The sequence below is a fragment of the Trematomus bernacchii genome, unplaced genomic scaffold, assembly GCF_902827165.1.
Source record: "Trematomus bernacchii unplaced genomic scaffold, fTreBer1.1, whole genome shotgun sequence".
Classification (NCBI taxonomy): domain Eukaryota; kingdom Metazoa; phylum Chordata; class Actinopteri; order Perciformes; family Nototheniidae; genus Trematomus; species Trematomus bernacchii.
Window position 1 is genome coordinate 191,795 of NW_022987793.1, and position 17,500 is coordinate 209,294.

The window sequence follows — 17,500 nt, forward strand, 5'->3', positions numbered from 1 at the left end:
CCCCCGTCCGAAGAGAGACCCCCGCCTGAGGAGAGACCCCCGCCTGAGGAGAGACCCCCGCCTGAGGAGAGACCCCCGTCCGAAGAGAGACCCCCGTCTGAGGAGAGACCCCCGTCTGAGGAGAGACCCCCGCCTGAGGAGAGTCCCCCGCCTGAGGAGAGACCCCCGTCTGAGGAGAGACCCCCGTCCGAAGAGAGACCCCCGTCTGAGGAGAGACCCCCGTCTGAGGAGAGACCCTCGCCTGAGGAGAGACCCCCGCCTGAGGAGAGACCCCCGCCTGAGGAGAGACCCCCGTCTGAGGAGAGACCCCCGCCTGAGGAGAGACCCCCGCCTGAGGAGAGGGAGAAATACTAATGAAATCAAATACCCTCCTCTGGGACGCACAGCTCTGACAGAGAAGATGAACTGAAACTATAAAAGATAGTAAAATAAAGCAGTGTTTACAGAATGTAGATTCATGTAACGCATAGAGTCTGTGTGTGTGTGTGTGTGTGTGTGTGTGTGTGTGTGTGTGTGTGAGTCTCTGTGTGTGTGTGAGTCTCTGTGTGTGTGTGTGTGTGTGTGTGTGTGTGTGTGTGTGTGAGTCTCGGTGTGTGTGTGTGTGTGTGTGTGTGTGTGTGTGTGTGTGTGTGTGTGTGTGTGTGTGTGAGTCTCTGTGTGTGTGTGTGTGTGTGTGTGTGTGTGTGTGAGTCTCTGTGTGTGTGTGTGTGTGTGTGTGTGTGTGTGTGTGTGTGTGGGAGTGTGTGTGTGTGTGTGTGTGTGTGTGTGTGTGTGTGAGTCTCTGTGTGTGGGTGTGTGGTGTGTGTGGTGTTGTGTGTGTGTGTGTGTGTGTGTGTGAGTCTCTGTGTGTGTGTGTGTGTGTGTGTGGTGTGTGTGTGTGTGTGTGTGTGTGTGTGTGTGTGGGAGTGTGTGTGTGTGAGTCTCTGTGTGTGTGTGTGTGTGTGTGTGTGTGTGTGTGTGTGTGTGTGTGTGTGTGGGAGTGTGTGTGTGTGAGTCTCTGTGTGTGTGTGTGTGTGTGTGTGTGTGTGTGTGTGTGTGTGTGTGTGTGTGGGAAGAAGAAAGGAGGAGAGGAAGTTTTGTTTTTCTCTCTTATAACACCATTTAATAAAAGACAAACATCTGAGAGCACTTTATCTACTCTAACGTATAGATTATATTTCCCAGCATGCCTCAGTGCCTCCGTCTCCACAAACACACTAACAAGCTCTCATTCCACCGAGGCCTCTCATCACATGACCTCTCATCACATGACCTCTCATCACATGACCTCTCATCACACACATCTTCATAAAGAGTGTGTGACGTCTCCTCGAAACAGCCTGAAGATTATTACTGCTGTCGTAAAATAAAACCAACCAACACACACACACACACACACACACACACACACACACACACACACACACACACACACACACACACACACACACACACACACACACACACACACACACACACACACACACACACACACACACACACACACACACACACTGGATGTGATCCTCCGGTACGGTAAAGTTAACCGTCTGATTGACGTCCCAAACATTCTTCTATATCTGTTTCAGGGACACACTTAAAATACCTCCAACACATACTTAAGACACACTGCAATCTGATTGGTCCCTGCAGCTGTCAATCATCCTGCAGCTGTCAATCATTCCCACAAAAATATAAATACTCAGACAATCAGTTCCAGCAGTGGCTCAGTCGGTAGGGACTTGGACTGGGAGCCGTAGGGTTGCTGGTTCAAGTCCCCCTCCCCCCCACTCCCATCGCTGGACAATATCTCCCCCTGCTCCCAGTAGCATGTGTGACCATTAGAGAGGGTTTCATCCTCTGATTCTATCATCAACTAGAGAATGCAATTCCTGAAGAAATTGCTAGTGGGAATGCTTTTTGCTGAACTGCTATGCTGAAATGTAATGTGTAAGAAAGTGAAGAATTTAGATTGAAATGATACATGAACACTGGGGGCTTGAATGTGTGATGAGAGAAAAGAGAGTAAAAAGGCTTGGAAAAGCAGCAGAATATTTGAACTGCAAACTTTTGAACTAACTTGATGGCGAATTATCTGTCGCCATGGCAACGGCATTTGATGACACCCCATAATACGCTTAGATGCGTTGATGGCTGCATCGTTACCAAACCTGTGAAGTTTTGGGCCGTTTGAAGCATTTTCACTGAAGCTATGAGAAAACCGTGTTTCATGGCGAGCATTGTGTTGCCATGGCAACGGCATTTGAAGAAACCCCATAATTGACGTAGAGCTGTTGAGGGCTGGACCGGTGATATACAAGCGAAGTTTGGGGGACGATCGGACCGTTTCCATTGGACTTACAGCGACATCGTGCTTCATGGCGAGTGGTCTGTCGCCATGGCAACGGCATTTGATGACACCCCATAATACGCTTAGATGCGTTGATGGCTGCATCGTTACCAAACCTGTGAAGTTTTGGGCCGTTTGAAGCATTTTCACTGAAGTTATGAGAAAACCGTGTTTCATGGCGAGCATTGTGTTGCCATGGCAACGGCATTTGAAGAAATCTCAAAACTGTCTCGTAGATGTCTTCACGGCTGGACTGTTAGCACACATGTGAATTTTGAGCACTTTTTGAACATTTTCATAGGAGTTAAAGGGACATCGTGTTTTATGGCGAGGGATGCGTTTCCATGGAAAGAGAGAGAGAGAGAGAGAGAGAGAGAGAGAGAGAGAGAGAGAGAGAGAGAGAGAGAGAGAGAGAGAGAGAGAGAGAGAGAGAGAGAGATGAACAGTTAGAACTGATTGCTGTCAGTTGGAGTGATGACATCATCGTGTTCCATTACACAGGTGTTTCAAGTTGAGCTAACGAGCTCTGTAGAGATCAAAGGTTTCATTGTTCTGAATGAGAGATAAACCTCTTACATGTGAACGTTTTGTGGAAGAACGATAACAGATATCTGTGAAATTTCAAAATGTGAAGCATGTCAAGGAAGTTGAGTATCTGAAGTGTAATTCTTGTGTACTTTCGGGTTAATAATGTGGCCTTTTTGGCAGTTTAACTAAAGGTGTGCGGCTGCTGCTGTGAGGAAATATCAGCCTGAAATTACAATGGGTTTTAATGGAGACATGTTGAACGTTTTTGTCACTTCATGCCCTCAAGAGGCATTTTGCTTAATTATTTGTCATTTTTCAAGCTACGAGATGTTTTCCTACGTTTGTCATGAAGAATTATGTCTCAGGAATGTAGGGTTTGGGAATTATGGCAGTTTTAAAAAAATATATGAAGGCAAATTTCAAGATTTCCTACCCTCTAGCTGTGACATCACGCACTCTAGTTAATGTTAAAATCTGAAGAAAGCCTCTTTACCAAGGTCTGAACAATGTTTAATATCTCTAAAAGTAAGAATCAGATTTAAAAGTTGTGTTACACGAATAATGTCAGAAAGATGTGTAACATTTTAAAGTTGGAATGAGGTTTCTGAGTGAAAGTATGAATGAACAGTTAGCAGTTGAAGTCGCATGAAGATTGTTCAAGTCTGAAGATTTTCTCCATTGACTTCAATGGTTAAAAATGTGATGAATTATGGGATGTATCTCTGGAATTATGAAAGTTATGAATAATCCAAATAATAGCCATCGATTCCCGACCGAGCTGAACGTTTTGATGTTTGAACGGAGTTTCTGTGATGTTGAATGCAGGAGGAGAAGAGGTGCAAAGTTCCAGCGGAATAATAATAATTTTGTCCGTAGAAGAACATTTAGTGGGAATGCTGTATCAGCATTCCCACTAAATGCGGCTTTCACACCAGCGCTTTTCCCTTTCTAGCTCCTAGAGCTTTTCTGGTTCAGCTCCGGTTTCCCTTTTCAGCTCCCGCTCTGTTCACACCGCCCAGAGCTGCCGCTGCTGCGTCATGACGTCACCGTTTACATCGCTGATTTTCTCCCCAACGGCGCTCACAACAACAACAACAACAACAACAACGGGCCGGGGACTGCGTCGGGTCGATGATCGTGTTGCTTTTAATCATACGAAGCCAGATTAAATTAAATAACGACTTCTCCAACCTTATACTTTTCTCCAGAGTGCCGTGGTTCATTGTTTATTAATGTGTTTCATTTAGCGACCGCTGCAGTGCTGGCTGCTCTTCCACGGGAGTTTATTCTCCCGTTAGCTCCGGGTTAGCTCACACGGCTCTATTCACTGTCTGACTGTCACACAAGCAGCTGATACATATCCCCAGTTCCCCTTAAGTGAATGTGTGTCAGTCTGAATTGACGCTGTTTGGCATCACAACGCTGTTATGAAAGTTTCTCTGGTATAACATGGGTGATGTTAGCATAGCAACCGAAGCTAAACTGACTACTTGCTAAGCCGTTTTCTACAGGCACTTTTTACCGGCGTATTTTTCATTATGATTCTACTTGTGATAGTCGGACATGACAACCTGTGCAGCCCATGTATTGATTCCATCCGATAGCTGCTATAATAACAAACGTCTGCCTGCTCTCCACAATGATCAATAACAGCGAACGGATGGTCAAAGTAAGGTACAAATAAACAGAATCACACGAAGCCTGGTTAGTGTTGCCTGACTTTATAAAGCGTGTTTCTTTATAAGTGTGTGGTTGCCTTCGAGTCACTTTGCTCAGCGCTACTGCTTGTAGGCAGGCATGACGAGACTCTTCAGTCGACCCATGTTCAGGGGAGGTGGGTTTAGTTTCCTGCACGCCTCCACGTAAGAGAGACGTAAGCGACGCCGCCTCTTAGCTCCGAAGCTCTTGCCTCTAGACCGACAATTTTTTGGAGCTGGAAGTGAACCGGATTCTGGAGCTAAGAGGCGGCGCCGCTGCGGTGTGAACAGGAAAAAACGGTACTTTTCAGCTCCAGCTCCGAGCCGGAGCTGAAAACGCGTCGGTGTGAAAGGGGCATAAATGAGCAGGAGGGCCCTGCTAGCTGACTGGTTCAGTGACCCCCAGTAGTCTGACAGGATATTAAAGGTCCCATGTCATGCTTTTCTGGTTCTGACCCATCCCCTTGTGTTCTGTAGCTTCTGCATGTAACCGGTCTGCAGAGTCACAAACCCTCAGAGTGCACCCTGTAGAGAGTAAAGCTCTAACACAGAGAAGACCTGCTGCCCCTGAACGCCTCGTTGGAGATCTCTCTTTTTCCATTTGTTTCTTCCTGGTACTAAGTGACGTCACGATACCCAGGTCCAAATGGACCAATCCGTGGAGCTCCTCACACACACACACACACACACACACACACACACACTCAGCCTTATCTTTTCTCAGCCTGAACTCAGGCGTTGTGCACACGGGACCGTTTGCGTTTATGCACAGTATGCGTATTCATAAAAGTCTTAGAATAGAATAGAATAGGGAGGGATGAAACCCTCTTTAATGGTCACACATGCAGAGCACACAGCACACACAGTGACATTTGGCCTCTGCTTTTAACCCATCCTAGTACAAGGAGTCTAGTACTAGGAGCAGTGGGCAGCTATTGTACAGCGCCCGGGGAGCAATGGGAGTGGGGGGGAAGGGGGGTGTCCGGTGCCTTGCTCAAGGGCACCACGGCAGGGCAGGAGGTGAACTGGGACCTCTCCAAGTAGAAGTCCACACTCCATATTTAGGTCTGGTCGGGGACTTGAACCAGCGACCCTACGGCTCCCAGTCCAAGCCCCTACTGACTGAGCCACTGCCGGTCTTCCGTTCACATGCATTCGTTTCATTTAACGTGTCTGTTCAAACGAGACCGCTGGAAACGCTGTAGTACATATGCCGGGACTGTAAGTGGCGCTGTAACTTCCGCCAAAATACACCAAAAGCCGCGAAGAAGAGCAGCCCGAGCAGCCCCGCAGCAATGTTGCCATGGCTACCCTTCTGTTTAAGCCCCGCGGTGTATTTAGCAACATGTAGTTCATGTAATTCTCCATGTCCACTTGTTGCTGATGGTTGTGGTCGAGGAGCTGTAGATGTTGCACTAATATCTGTAGCATGGTCAGTAGCAGTAGCACTAGCAGTAGCTACTGACAGGAGGAAGTGTGTGTGGCGATTGCTGGTATTCAGCGGGATATAGTCATTTCCTCAGCATATGGATAAATGCAACGGGGAAGTTAACTGAAAGAAACCGAATCTGTGGATATTGCATCGACCGACCAAGAAGCACGTCTCCGTGGAGAGGACGCGCTCAGAAAAGAGAGATATTCTCTACAAACACCGGGTGAGATCCTCCTTTGTCAATATAATGGATCAATGCATGAAATCTGACTCTGTTTATTTTGTTTAAGGAGTATATTGGGCGTTAACAATTCTGGTTTGCCTTTTATAATATTATTTCATTCAAGAACCCCTTGTGCGTTTAATTAACACAGCTATTTTTGATGGTTGCTACAGCAGTGAGCAGGAGAGGCGGGGCTATCGTTATTTTTTCAGGAAATATTCGTATCGAGGTGATTACACGGACTCGGTTGACCCCCCAGATAGTTTCGTTTGCAAATCTATCCACCTTGGGACCCGTTATCGTTTGTGGGGTCAGTTTCTATCGGCCTCGTGTAAATAATAGGGCTATACGCACGCGAAACTATGCAGATACAAGCAGTTTTCTCCTCGTGTAAACGGCGCCTCAGGCTGAGTTCCTCTGTGTCTCGCAGACCCCACACAGCAACCAGTAAAGGACCCCAGTAACCCAGCTCACACTGTCGGCTCCTCGAGCCTCAAAGGGCGGAGCAGCGAGCCCCCCAACGTCCCCCCAACACGGCACCCAGACGCAGCATTCTCATCTGTTTGTCATTATTGGTGTCATTTCCTGGTTGCTAACAAACGCCATTGTAACACATAATCACTGATGTTCAGCTGTAACGGTGGTGGACTCATCAGAACAGAGTGGGCGAGCTGACCAATCAGAGCACAGTGGGCTCACAGGGAGGAGGGGGGGGGCAGGAGCTCCAACAAGCCGTGTAGGACAGAGAGTGAATACACAGACTATACAGAGATGCTGAGAAACCAATGTGAGTTTGGAACATTGAACAATGTCAATCTATTCTAGTAGACCTCAACTATGGAACTATGATCAGTAGAAATGGCCATGAGTCGTGACATGGGACCTTTAAAACCTGTTACTGGTTTTCTGTGCCTGACTGGTTCCCAGCTCACCTGCAGGGCCTCCAGAGAGGCGATGATCCGGCTGCTCTCCTCCAGCAGAACCTCCTCCTCCAGCAGAACCTTCTCCTCCAACAGAACCTTCTCCTCCAGCAGAACCTTCTCCTCCAACAGAACCTTCTCCTCCAGCAGAACCTTCTCCTCCTCCTCCTGGGGTCCGGAGAGGAACCGGGTCCGGGTCTGCAGGAACACACAGAGCCCGAGCAGCAGCAGCAGAACCGGGCCGGAGCAGAACCGGAACCGGAGGAACCGGAGGGGGGGCCGGAGGATCCGCATCGGTGAAGCTTTACATTCCTCTCCTCCTCACCTGTGGAGCAGAGGGGGTCATCAGGTGTGGTCCAGCCCACCTGAGGGTTTACCTGGAGACTTTTCTGGACTTTATCCGAGCCGAATTCACTACAGGGTCGATATGAGTCTGAATAAAGTGTTACCTCATGTTAAAGATTCGGAAAACTAGAATAAAAAAGGAATAGAACGTTATACGCACTATTTCTTAAGCAGGACGCTCCGTGCGCAGCGGATGGGTCCACAAAGTGAAGATTGTTAAAAATATTAATTGGTTTTTGGGTAATAAGACTCAAGCCGAATTTGCAAGTGGGTCCATATAAGTCAGGAAAAAGTATTAACTCTTGTTCATTGTTTAAAAAACTTACATAAACCCAAATCCAGTTTTAAAACATGATTATTTTCAGGCGAACGCGGTGCGCACAGCGGAGCGTCAAAGAGAATGTGTTATTAAAACAGAAACAAACATCCTTTAAGAGGATCAAATCCGAGCAGAACTCATAACTGGATTAATATGAGTTAGAAAACAGTCATGAATTATGTTATAGTTCCGAAAAACTAGAATTTAAAAAAAGGAATAGAAAGTTAAGTCTATTTCTTAAGGACGCTCCGTGCGCAGCGGATGGATCCACAAACAGAAGTTTGTTTAAATAAAATAAACCTACTTTTTGGTTTTTAGATCCAAACAGAGTCCACGGTAGGATCCATATGAGTCACAAGACGTTTTAACCGAAGTTGTAAAACCACAAAATTATCCAAGCGTTTTTCAGACAAACGCTGCGTTGGCAGTGATGGAGCCAGAGAACGGGTTGTATTCAAAAATAAAAGCCTTTCGGGTAATTATATCCAAGACAGATGATCTAATGGTTCCATATGAGTCAGAAACTAGTCTTACCTCAGGTTTTAAGTCCAATAAATGTACATAATCCCGTTGTAAACGCGTTATTCTCCAGGCTGCCGCTGTGTTCGCTCGGATTTGTTATTAAAGAGCTTTAAAAGTGATTATATCCCAGCAGAGTTCAGGAGTGGATCCACACGGGTCAGAAAATGGCATTACCTGATGTTAAAAGTTTTTTTAAAACTTGCATAAAAACTGTTTTATACACTTCGCTCCTCAGACGCGCTGTTCGCGGCAAAGTTCGCTTGGTTTCCGCCGAACTGCATCTCCTCCCGATCATGTGCTTTAATGGGTCTCGAATTATCTCTGCTAACTGCGCAGTTCCTCCAGAGTCTAACCGGACCCGGACAGTGAACACACACTGAGCACACACTCTACACACACACACTGTGAACACACACTACACACACACTGTGAACACACACTCCTCCGGTAGCGGTGCAGACTGCAGAGGTTAGAGGAGCGGAAAAACGCGTGGAGGAGACCATCTGGTTTCAGTTAAATCCAGGAGGAGAGCTGCCTCTAGACCTCCTCTTTAAAAAACACACACACACACACACACACACACACACACACACACACACACACACACACACACACACACACACACACACACACACACACACCTCTTCTGTGTTTGTAGTTTCAAACTTCAGTTTCCTGCAGGCTTCAGAGAGCTCAGTGGGGGGTCCTCCTCCTCATGCTGAAACACTCCAGAGTTATTTCTGGAAAACACACACACACCCTGTCAGTGTGTGTGTGTGTGTGTGTGCGTGTGTGTGTGTGTGTGTGCGTGTGTGTGTGTGTTAACCCGCTCACAGCAGAGAACAGGCAGGAAAAACCTGAGACTAAAGTTTATTTAAAAATAAAACAAGTTTAGCTTTTTTAAATAAATAAAAAATGTTTTTTATGAAAGGTGAAACGACACCACAGCATTTTGAATCACAGCTTAAAGTGGACCTATCATGCTATATTATAATAATATAGTGTAGGACCATACCTATATAAGGCATATTTATACTTTTTTTTTTTCAAAATACCAAACAGATCATGCATTTTAGCCATGCCTCATTTCGCTCAATTTGACATTTTTTAGCTCTGTTTTAGCAAGGGCAGATTCAGTGAGAACAGCACCACCTACAGGCCTGGCATATGTACTACAGCGTCTCCAGCGCTTTGGAACGGCAATGGCCGTGGCTGTCTCCTCCTGATTGGTGGAGTTGGCCCAATAGCCGTAGCGCCACCGTCCTGACGTCAGGACAGTGTTCAAATCTGGATCAGTTTTGATCAGATCCGTTGCAGCCCCTTTTTTAGAGATTTGGGTATGGAGGAAAATAGAGAGGGTTGTGTTTTCTGACACTTGGTGAGTTCCCTGGAACACCGGGGACACATATTCATGTAGAAAAGACGTACACAAGTGCATTTTGCATGATAGGTCCCCTTTAACAAATCATTTTATAATAAAGATATGTTTTGAATTCCAGTTTGTGGAGATGTTTCCTTTCAGTCAGTTATTATGTTATTAGCTTGTAATCAGTGCCTGTGCGTTGAACACTTGTTTTCCTGATTACACATCATTCAAGTTGGTATTTAGTGAAACTAGTTTTTAACTCCAGCTGCTGAGACCTTTCTCTAGAGGTCATGTGATCTTGAATCCACTGACTCAGAAGTCTACATCCTATTGGCTAGCGCTCCTACACATTGTAGTGATAGGCTCAAAGGGGCGGGACATCTCTAAGCTATTGACCAATCACAACAGAGCCCCCGCTGACCAATCAGAGAAGCTCTGGTTTCAGACAGAGGGTGAAAAGAGAGAAACTGAAGTCAGAGTTAAAAACATCTTCACTTTAAACTCTTCTCCGATGGCCCGTTCACTCCAACGCGGCTCCCGCTCCGTGGAGAGCTCTACTTTCCAGCTCCCTCTGTTCACCCCGCCCAGAGCCCGAGTGCTGCACCATGCGCCATGCACCATGCGACATGCACCATGCGACATGCAACATGCGCCGTGCGCCATGCAACATGCGCCATGCACATAGACTGTATATATAATGCGTTATTTCCACAGATCATGCTTTTGCTCCGCGTTGGTGTGAAAGGGCCGTCAGGGATCTTCCAGGATCCTGTAGTTGTAGTCCAGCAGCGGCCATGTTTGTAGTTCTTTTTGTATTAAAGTTCAACAGGAAGTGGATCATGGGGGTAACCCAGGTATCAAGGTGACGCTTAGACACAATCAAAGAGCTCAGATAACACTTCCTTTAATCTGAACACAAAAGAGAATCTTCACAAATCAGAATTTAACAACAAATATGTTTTAATTTTTAAAGTTTTAATTGAGAATGATGAGAAGAAAAGTCACACAGAAAGAGGCTGATGCATTCTGGGTAATAAAGGTGACTCTCTAAAGGTGAATAGAGAAGGTGGGGGGGGCATCAGGTGAGGGTGGGGGGGCATCAGGTGAGGGGGCATCAGGTGAGGGTGGGGGGCATCAGGTGAGGGTGAGGGGGCATCAGGTGAGGGGGCATCAGGTGAGGGTGAGGGGGCATCAGGTGAGGGTGAGGGGGCATCAGGTGAGGGTGAGGGGGCATCAGGTGAGGGTGAGGGGGCATCAGGTGAGGGTGGGGGGGCATCAGGTGAGGGTGAGGGGGCATCAGGTGAGGGTGAGGGGGCATCAGGTGAGGGTGAGGGGGCATCAGGTGAGGGTGGGGGGGCATCAGGTGAGGGTGCATCAGGTGAGGGGGCATCAGGTGAGGGTGAGGGGGCATCAGGTGAGGGGGCATCAGGTGAGGGTGGGGGGCATCAGGTGAGGGGGCATCAGGTGAGGGTGAGGGGGCATCAGGTGAGGGGGCATCAGGTGAGGGTGGGGGGCATCAGGTGAGGGGGGCATCAGGTGAGGGTGAGGGGGCATCAGGTGAGGGTGAGGGGGCATCAGGTGAGGGTGAGGGGGCATCAGGTGAGGGGGCATCAGGTGAGGGGGCATCAGGTGAGGGTGGGGGGCATCAGGTGACGGTGGGGGGGAATCAGGTGAGGGTGGGGGGGAATCAGGTGAGGGTGAATCAGGTGACGGTGGGGGGGAATCAGGTGAGGGTGGGGGGCATCAGGTGAGGGTGGGGGGCATCAGGTGAGGGTGGGGGGCATCAGGTGAGGGGGGCATCAGGTGAGGGTGGGGGGCATCAGGTGAGGGGGGCATCAGGTGAGGGGGGCATCAGGTGAGGGTGGGGGGGCATCAGGTGAGGGTGGAGAGGAGGAGAGGAGAGGAGGAGAGGAGGAGAGGAGAGGAGGAGAGGAGGAGAGGAGGAGAGGAGGAGAAGGAGAGGAGGAGGAGAGGAGGAGAGGAGGAGAGGAGGAGAGGAGAGGAGGAGGAGAGGAGGAGAGGAGGAGGAGGAGAGGAGGAGAGGAGGAGAGGAGAGGAGAGGAGTCTCTATTTGTGCCGGCTGCCTCTCCTCTTCATGGCTGCAGTGCACTGAGGACAGAACCACTTCCCCTTAGGAGCTTCAGTCAGACCCACACAGCCGTAGTGGAACCACTCGATGGGGCACTGCAACACACACACACACACACAGGAGACACACACAGGAGACACACACAGGAGACACACACACACACACACACAGGAGACACACACACACACACACAGGAGACACACAGGAGACACACACAGGAGACACACAGGAGACACACACACACAGGAGACACACAGGAGACACACGGAGACACACGGAGACACACACGGAGACACGGAGACACACAACAGGAGACACACAGGAGACACACACACAGGAGACACACAGGAGACACACAGGAGACACACACAAGGAGACACACGGAGACACACACACAGGAGACACACACTCAGGAGACACACAGGAGACACACACACAGGAGACACACAGGAGACACACCACACAACACAGGAGACACACACACACAGGAGACACACACACACACAGGAGACACACACACACACAGGAGACACACACACAACATAGACACACACAGGAGACACACACAGGAGACACACACACACGATAGAGATAGACAACACACACAGATACACACAACAACAATACACACACACACACATTATACACACATTATACACACACACATTATACACACACACACTATATATATATATACACACACACATTATACACACACACACATTATACACACACACACACACATTATATATATACACACACATATACACACATCATATATACACACATTATATATACACACACACATCATATACACACACATTATATATACACACACACATTATATATATACACACACATTATACACACATTATATATACACACACACATACATTAAACACACATTCACTCATATGATGAAACTCACATCTGTGTTGTCACAGCCGACCATCTCTCCGTAAGAAACCTGCAACAGGGAATCAAGAGGTTACAAGGTCTGAGTACTTCTACTTTTACTCAAGTACCAGATCTATACTTATACCACCTCTGTTTATCGCCCATGAAAAAAACTATTAGAAATTGAAGGCTAAAGCTAACGTTAGCAGATAGTGACAATGTATGCTAGCTAGCTAGCTCAACGATTCATTTCACATCACGCTCTGACAGGGAGCTCTGCTCTGAACACCTGAGCTGTTCTAACGGCTGTTCACCACCTGAACTGTTCTAACGGCTGTTCATCACCTGAGCTGTTCTAACGGCTGTTCATCACCTGAACTGTTCTAACGGCTGTTCACCACCTGAACTGTTCTAACGGCTGTTCATCACCTGAGCTGTTCTAACGGCTGTTCATCACCTGAACTGTTCTAACGGCTGTTCACCACCTGAGCTGTTCTAACGGCTGTTCACCACCTGAACTGTTCTAACGGCTGTTCACCACCTGAGCTGTTCTAACGGCTGTTCATCACCTGAACTGTTCTAACGGCTGTTCACCACCTGAACTGTTCTAACGGCTGTTCACCACCTGAACTGTTCTAACGGCTGTTCACCACCTGAACTGTTCTAAACGGCTGTTCACCACCTGAACTGTTCTAACGGCTGTTCATCACCTGAACTGTTCTAACGGCTGTTCACCAGCTTGAACTGTTCTAACGGCTGTTCACCAGCTGAAATGTTCTGAACGGCTGTTCACCAGCTGAACTGTTCCTAACGGCTGTTCACCAGCTGAACTGTTCGAACGGCTGTTCATCACCGAACTGTTCTAACGGCTGTTCACAGCTGAACTGTTCTAACGGCTGTTCCCACCTGAACTGTTCTAACGGCTGTTCACCACCTGAACTGTTTCTAACGGCTGTTCATTCACCTGAACTGTTCCTAACGGCTGTTCACCACTGAGCTGTTCTAACGGCTGTTCACCACCTGACTGTTCTAACGGCTGTCCCCACTGAACTGTTCTAACGGCTTGTTCACCACCTGAACTGTTCTAACGGCTGTTCACCACCTGAAACTGTTCTAACGGCTGTTCACCACCTGAAACTGTTCTATACGGCTGTTCACCACCTGAACTGTTCTAACGGCTGTTCACCAGCTGACTGTTCACCACCCTGAACTGTTCTAACGGCTGTTCACACACCTGAACTGTTCTAACGGCTGTTCACCACCTGAAGCTGTTCTAACGGCTGTTCCCACCTGAACTGTTTCTACGGCTGTTTCACCACCTGAACTGTTCTAACGGCTGTTCACCAGCTGAACTGTTCTAACGGCTGTTCCACCACCTGAACTGTTCTAACGGCTTGTTCACCAGCTGAACTGTTCTAACGGCTGTTCACCACCTGAACTGTTCTAACGGCTTTTCATCAGCTGAACTGTTCTAACGGCTGTTCACCACCTGAGCTGTTCTAACGGCTGTTCACCACCTGAACTGTTCTAACGGCTGTTCACCACCTGAACTGTTCTAACGGCTGTTCACCACCTGAACTGCTCTAACGGCTGTTCACCACCTGAACTGTCTAACGGCTGTTCACCACCTGAACTGTTCTAACGGCTGTTCACCACCTGAACTGTTCTAACGGCTGTTCACCACCTGAACTGTTCTAACGGCTGTTCACCAGCTGAACTGTTCTAACGGCTGTTCACCAGCTGAACTGTTCTAACGGCTGTTCACCAGCTGAACTGTTCTAACGGCTGTTCACCAGCTGAACTGTTCTAACGGCTGTTCACCAGCTGAACTGTTCTAACAGCTGTTCACCAGCTGAACTGTTCTAACAGCTGTTCACCAGCGGTCCAGTCTGTGCCACAGTGACTCCGGACAGTTACTATTAACGAACGCACCGTAGGTAATGTAGCTGCTGAAGTCAGACCCTCATCGCGGAGCAGCAGAGTTCAGACAGGAAGACTCGAGCACACAGCTCGCGCTTCATTATAATATATCAAAAAATAACACCATGCGCGTCATGATGGCACATAACAGCTCGCGGCCGCAGATTACTCCAGGACCAGAATCGAGGCTCGTAATAAATAATAATAATGTTGTTGTTTACCTGGTTGCAGATGCAGTATCGAGGCTCATTGGGGTCGTAGGTCCAGTCCACCTGGCTGTTGGCCTCGGCCTCCGGCAGCGCTGATGCATGCTGGGAAAGTTCCTGAGCCAGCGCAGAGGAAGAGGAGCAGGAGGAGAGCGAGGAGGAAGAGGAGGAGGAAGACGACTGGTGATTGGACGACTTGATGCTGCTTCTGGGGGAAAGAGGAGGAGTTAATATAACAGTGGTGGAGCTGTGGCAGTTGCACAGGTGTGTGTGTTTCTCTGTGTGTGTACAGGTGTGTGTGTTTCTCTGTGTACAGGTGTGTGTGTACAGGTGTGTGTGTACAGGTGTGTGTGTACAGGTGTGTGTGTACAGGTGTGTGTGTACAGGTGTGTGTGTACAAGTGTGTGTGTACAGGTGTGTGTGTACAAGTGTGTGTGTCTCTCTGTGTAAAGGTGAGTGTGTCTCTCTGTGTACAGGTGTGTGTGTGTCTCTGTGTACAGGTGTGTGTGTGTGTCTCTGTGTAAAGGTGTGTGTCTCTCTGTGTACAGGTGTGTGTGTCTCTCTGTGTACAGGTGTGTGTGTGTCTCTGTGTACAGGTGTGTGTGTGTGTCTCTGTGTAAAGGTGTGTGTCTCTCTGTGTACAGGTGTGTGTGTCTCTCTGTGTACAGGTGTGTGTGTCTCTCTGTGTACAGGTGTGTGTGTCTCTCTGTGCACAGGTGTGTGTGTGTCTCTCTGTGTAAAGGTGTGTGTGTGTCTCTCTGTGTAAAGGTGTGTGTGTCTCTCTGTGTACAGGTCTGTCTCTGTGTACAGGTGTGTGTGTCTCTCTGTGTTGTGTGTGTCTCTCTGTGTACAGGTGTGTGTGTGTCTCTGTGTACAGGTGTGTGTGTGTCTCTGTGTACAGGTGTGTGTGTCTCTGTGTAAAGGTGTGTGTGTCTCTGTGTAAAGGTGTGTGTGTCTCTGTGTAAAGGTGTGTGTGTCTCTCTGTGTAAAGGTGTGTGTGTCTCTCTGTGTAAAGGTGTGTGTGTCTGTGTAAAGGTGTGTGTCTCTCTGTGTAAAGGTGTGTGTGTCTGTGTAAAGGTGTGTGTGTCTCTGTGTAAAGGTGTGTGTGTCTCTGTGTAAAGGTGCGTGTGTGTCTCTGTGTAAAGGTGTGTGTGTCTCTCTGTGTAAAGGTGTGTGTGTCTCTCTGTGTAAAGGTGTGTGTCTCTCTGTGTAAAGGTGTGTGTGTCTCTCTGTGTAAAGGTGTGTGTGTCTCTGTGTAAAGGTGTGTGTGTCTCTGTGTAAAGGTGTGTGTGTCTCTGTGTAAAGGTGTGTGTGTCTCTGTGTAAAGGTGTGTGTGTCTCTGTGTAAAGGTGTGTGTGTCTCTCTGTGTAAAGGTGTGTGTCTCTGTGTAAAGGTGTGTGTGTCTCTCTGTGTAAAGGTGTGTGTGTCTCTCTGTGTAAAGGTGTGTGTGTCTCTGTGTAAAGGTGTGTGTCTCTCTGTGTAAAGGTGTGTGTCTCTCTGTGTAAAGGTGTGCGTCTCTCTGTGTAAAGGTGTGCGTGTCTCTGTGTAAAGGTGTGTGTGTCTCTCTGTGTAAAGGTGTGTGTCTCTCTGTGTAAAGGTGTGTGTCTCTCTGTGTAAAGGTGTGTGTGTCTCTCTGTGTAAAGGTGTGTGTGTCTCTGTGTAAAGGTGTGTGTGTCTCTGTGTAAAGGTGTGTGTGTCTCTCTGTGTAAATGTGTGTGTGTCTCTGTGTAAAGGTGTGTGTGTCTCTCTGTGTAAAGGTGTGTGTGTCTCTCTGTGTAAAGGTGTGTGTGTCTCTCTGTGTAAATGTGTGTGTGTCTCTCTGTGTAAAGGTGTGTGTGTCTCTCTGTGTAAAGGTGTGTGTCTCTCTGTGTAAAGGTGTGTGTGTCTCTCTGTGTAAATGTGTGTGTGTCTCTGTGTAAAGTGTGTGTGTCTCTCTGTGTAAAGGTGTGTGTGTCTCTCTGTGTAAAGGTGTGTGTGTCTCTCTGTGTAAAGGTGTGTGTGTCTCTCTGTGTAAAGGTGTGTGTGTCTCTCTGTGTAAAGGTGTGTGTGTCTCTGTGTAAAGGTGCGTGTCTCTCTGTGTAAAGGTGTGTGTCTCTCTGTGTACAGGTGTCTGTATACAGGCGTGTGTGTACAGGTGTGTGTGTACAGGTGTGTGTGTGTACAGGCGTGTGTGTACAGGTGTGTGTGTACAGGTGTGTGTGTGTACAGGTGTGTGTGTGTACAGGTGTGTGTGTGTACAGGTGTGTGTGTACAGGTGTGTGTGTACAGGTGTGTGTGTACAGGTGTGTTCCTCACTTGGACTTGCGCCCCCTGGAGTCAGCGGCAGGTGAGGGAGTGAGGGTGCTGGTGAGCGTGTTAGCGAGCGCTGAGGAGGAGAACCCAGGGTTCTCTCGGTTCTCTCGGCTCAGGGAGAACTCTCGGCTCAGCTGGAAGTCTGTGTTCTTGATCGCCTCGTAGCTCGCCTTCAACGACGACGTCCTGCGCCCATCCTTCATCTGGGGGACACACATGTTAGCTTAGCATGATAGCATATAGGAGCATGTTAGCTTAGCATGGTGGGGGGGGGCTATTAGCTTAGCATGATAGCATATAGGAGCATGTTGGCTTAGCATGATAGAATATAGGAGCATGTTAGCTTAGCATGGTGGGGGGGGCTATTAGCTTAGCATGATAGCATATAGGAGCATGTTAGCTTAGCATGGTGGGG

The 17,500-nt window shown here is 48.2% G+C and overlaps 3 protein-coding genes across 7 annotated transcripts in view; all 3 read right to left on the reverse strand.

The window, feature by feature from the left end:
* The window catches only part of cped1 (cadherin-like and PC-esterase domain containing 1), a 30,248-nt gene extending 22,665 nt beyond the window's left edge, over window positions 1–7,583 (reverse strand). Inside the window, 4 exon segments of the mRNA XM_034149827.1 lie at window positions 1–81; window positions 164–331; window positions 7,142–7,431; window positions 7,579–7,583. The exon segment at window positions 1–81 is cut by the window's left edge and continues 147 nt beyond it. Of these exon segments, the coding sequence (XP_034005718.1) occupies window positions 1–81; window positions 164–331; window positions 7,142–7,431; window positions 7,579–7,583 (544 nt within the window).
* A 3,212-nt stretch (window positions 7,584–10,795) lies between these two features.
* On the reverse strand, window positions 10,796–11,107 carry LOC117497812 (early nodulin-75-like). Its single transcript, XM_034149828.1, has one exon. It carries the CDS (start codon window positions 11,105–11,107, stop codon window positions 10,796–10,798), a length of 312 nt encoding a protein of 103 aa, XP_034005719.1.
* A 566-nt stretch (window positions 11,108–11,673) lies between these two features.
* Window positions 11,674–17,500, reverse strand: part of ing3 (inhibitor of growth family, member 3) — an 11,848-nt gene continuing 6,021 nt past the window's right edge. For 4 of the 5 annotated variants that reach the window (XM_034149819.1, XM_034149816.1, XM_034149818.1 and 1 more), the window contains exons 9-12: window positions 17,089–17,288; window positions 14,809–15,001; window positions 12,699–12,737; window positions 11,674–11,865 (exon numbers count right to left, since the gene is read on the reverse strand). In XM_034149819.1, coding sequence (XP_034005710.1) covers window positions 11,749–11,865; window positions 12,699–12,737; window positions 14,809–15,001; window positions 17,089–17,288 — 549 coding nt within the window. In that variant the 3' untranslated portion in view covers window positions 11,674–11,748. The remainder of the gene's footprint in view (window positions 11,866–12,698; window positions 12,738–14,808; window positions 15,002–17,088; window positions 17,289–17,500) is intronic. The other variant, XM_034149815.1, reaches the window with a different exon arrangement.

Excerpts from the sequence above, each read along its gene's own strand:
- LOC117497812 (XM_034149828.1), bottom strand. The coding sequence starts at position 11,107 with ATGCCCCCTCACCTGATGCCCCCTCACCCTCACCTGATGCCCCCTCAC.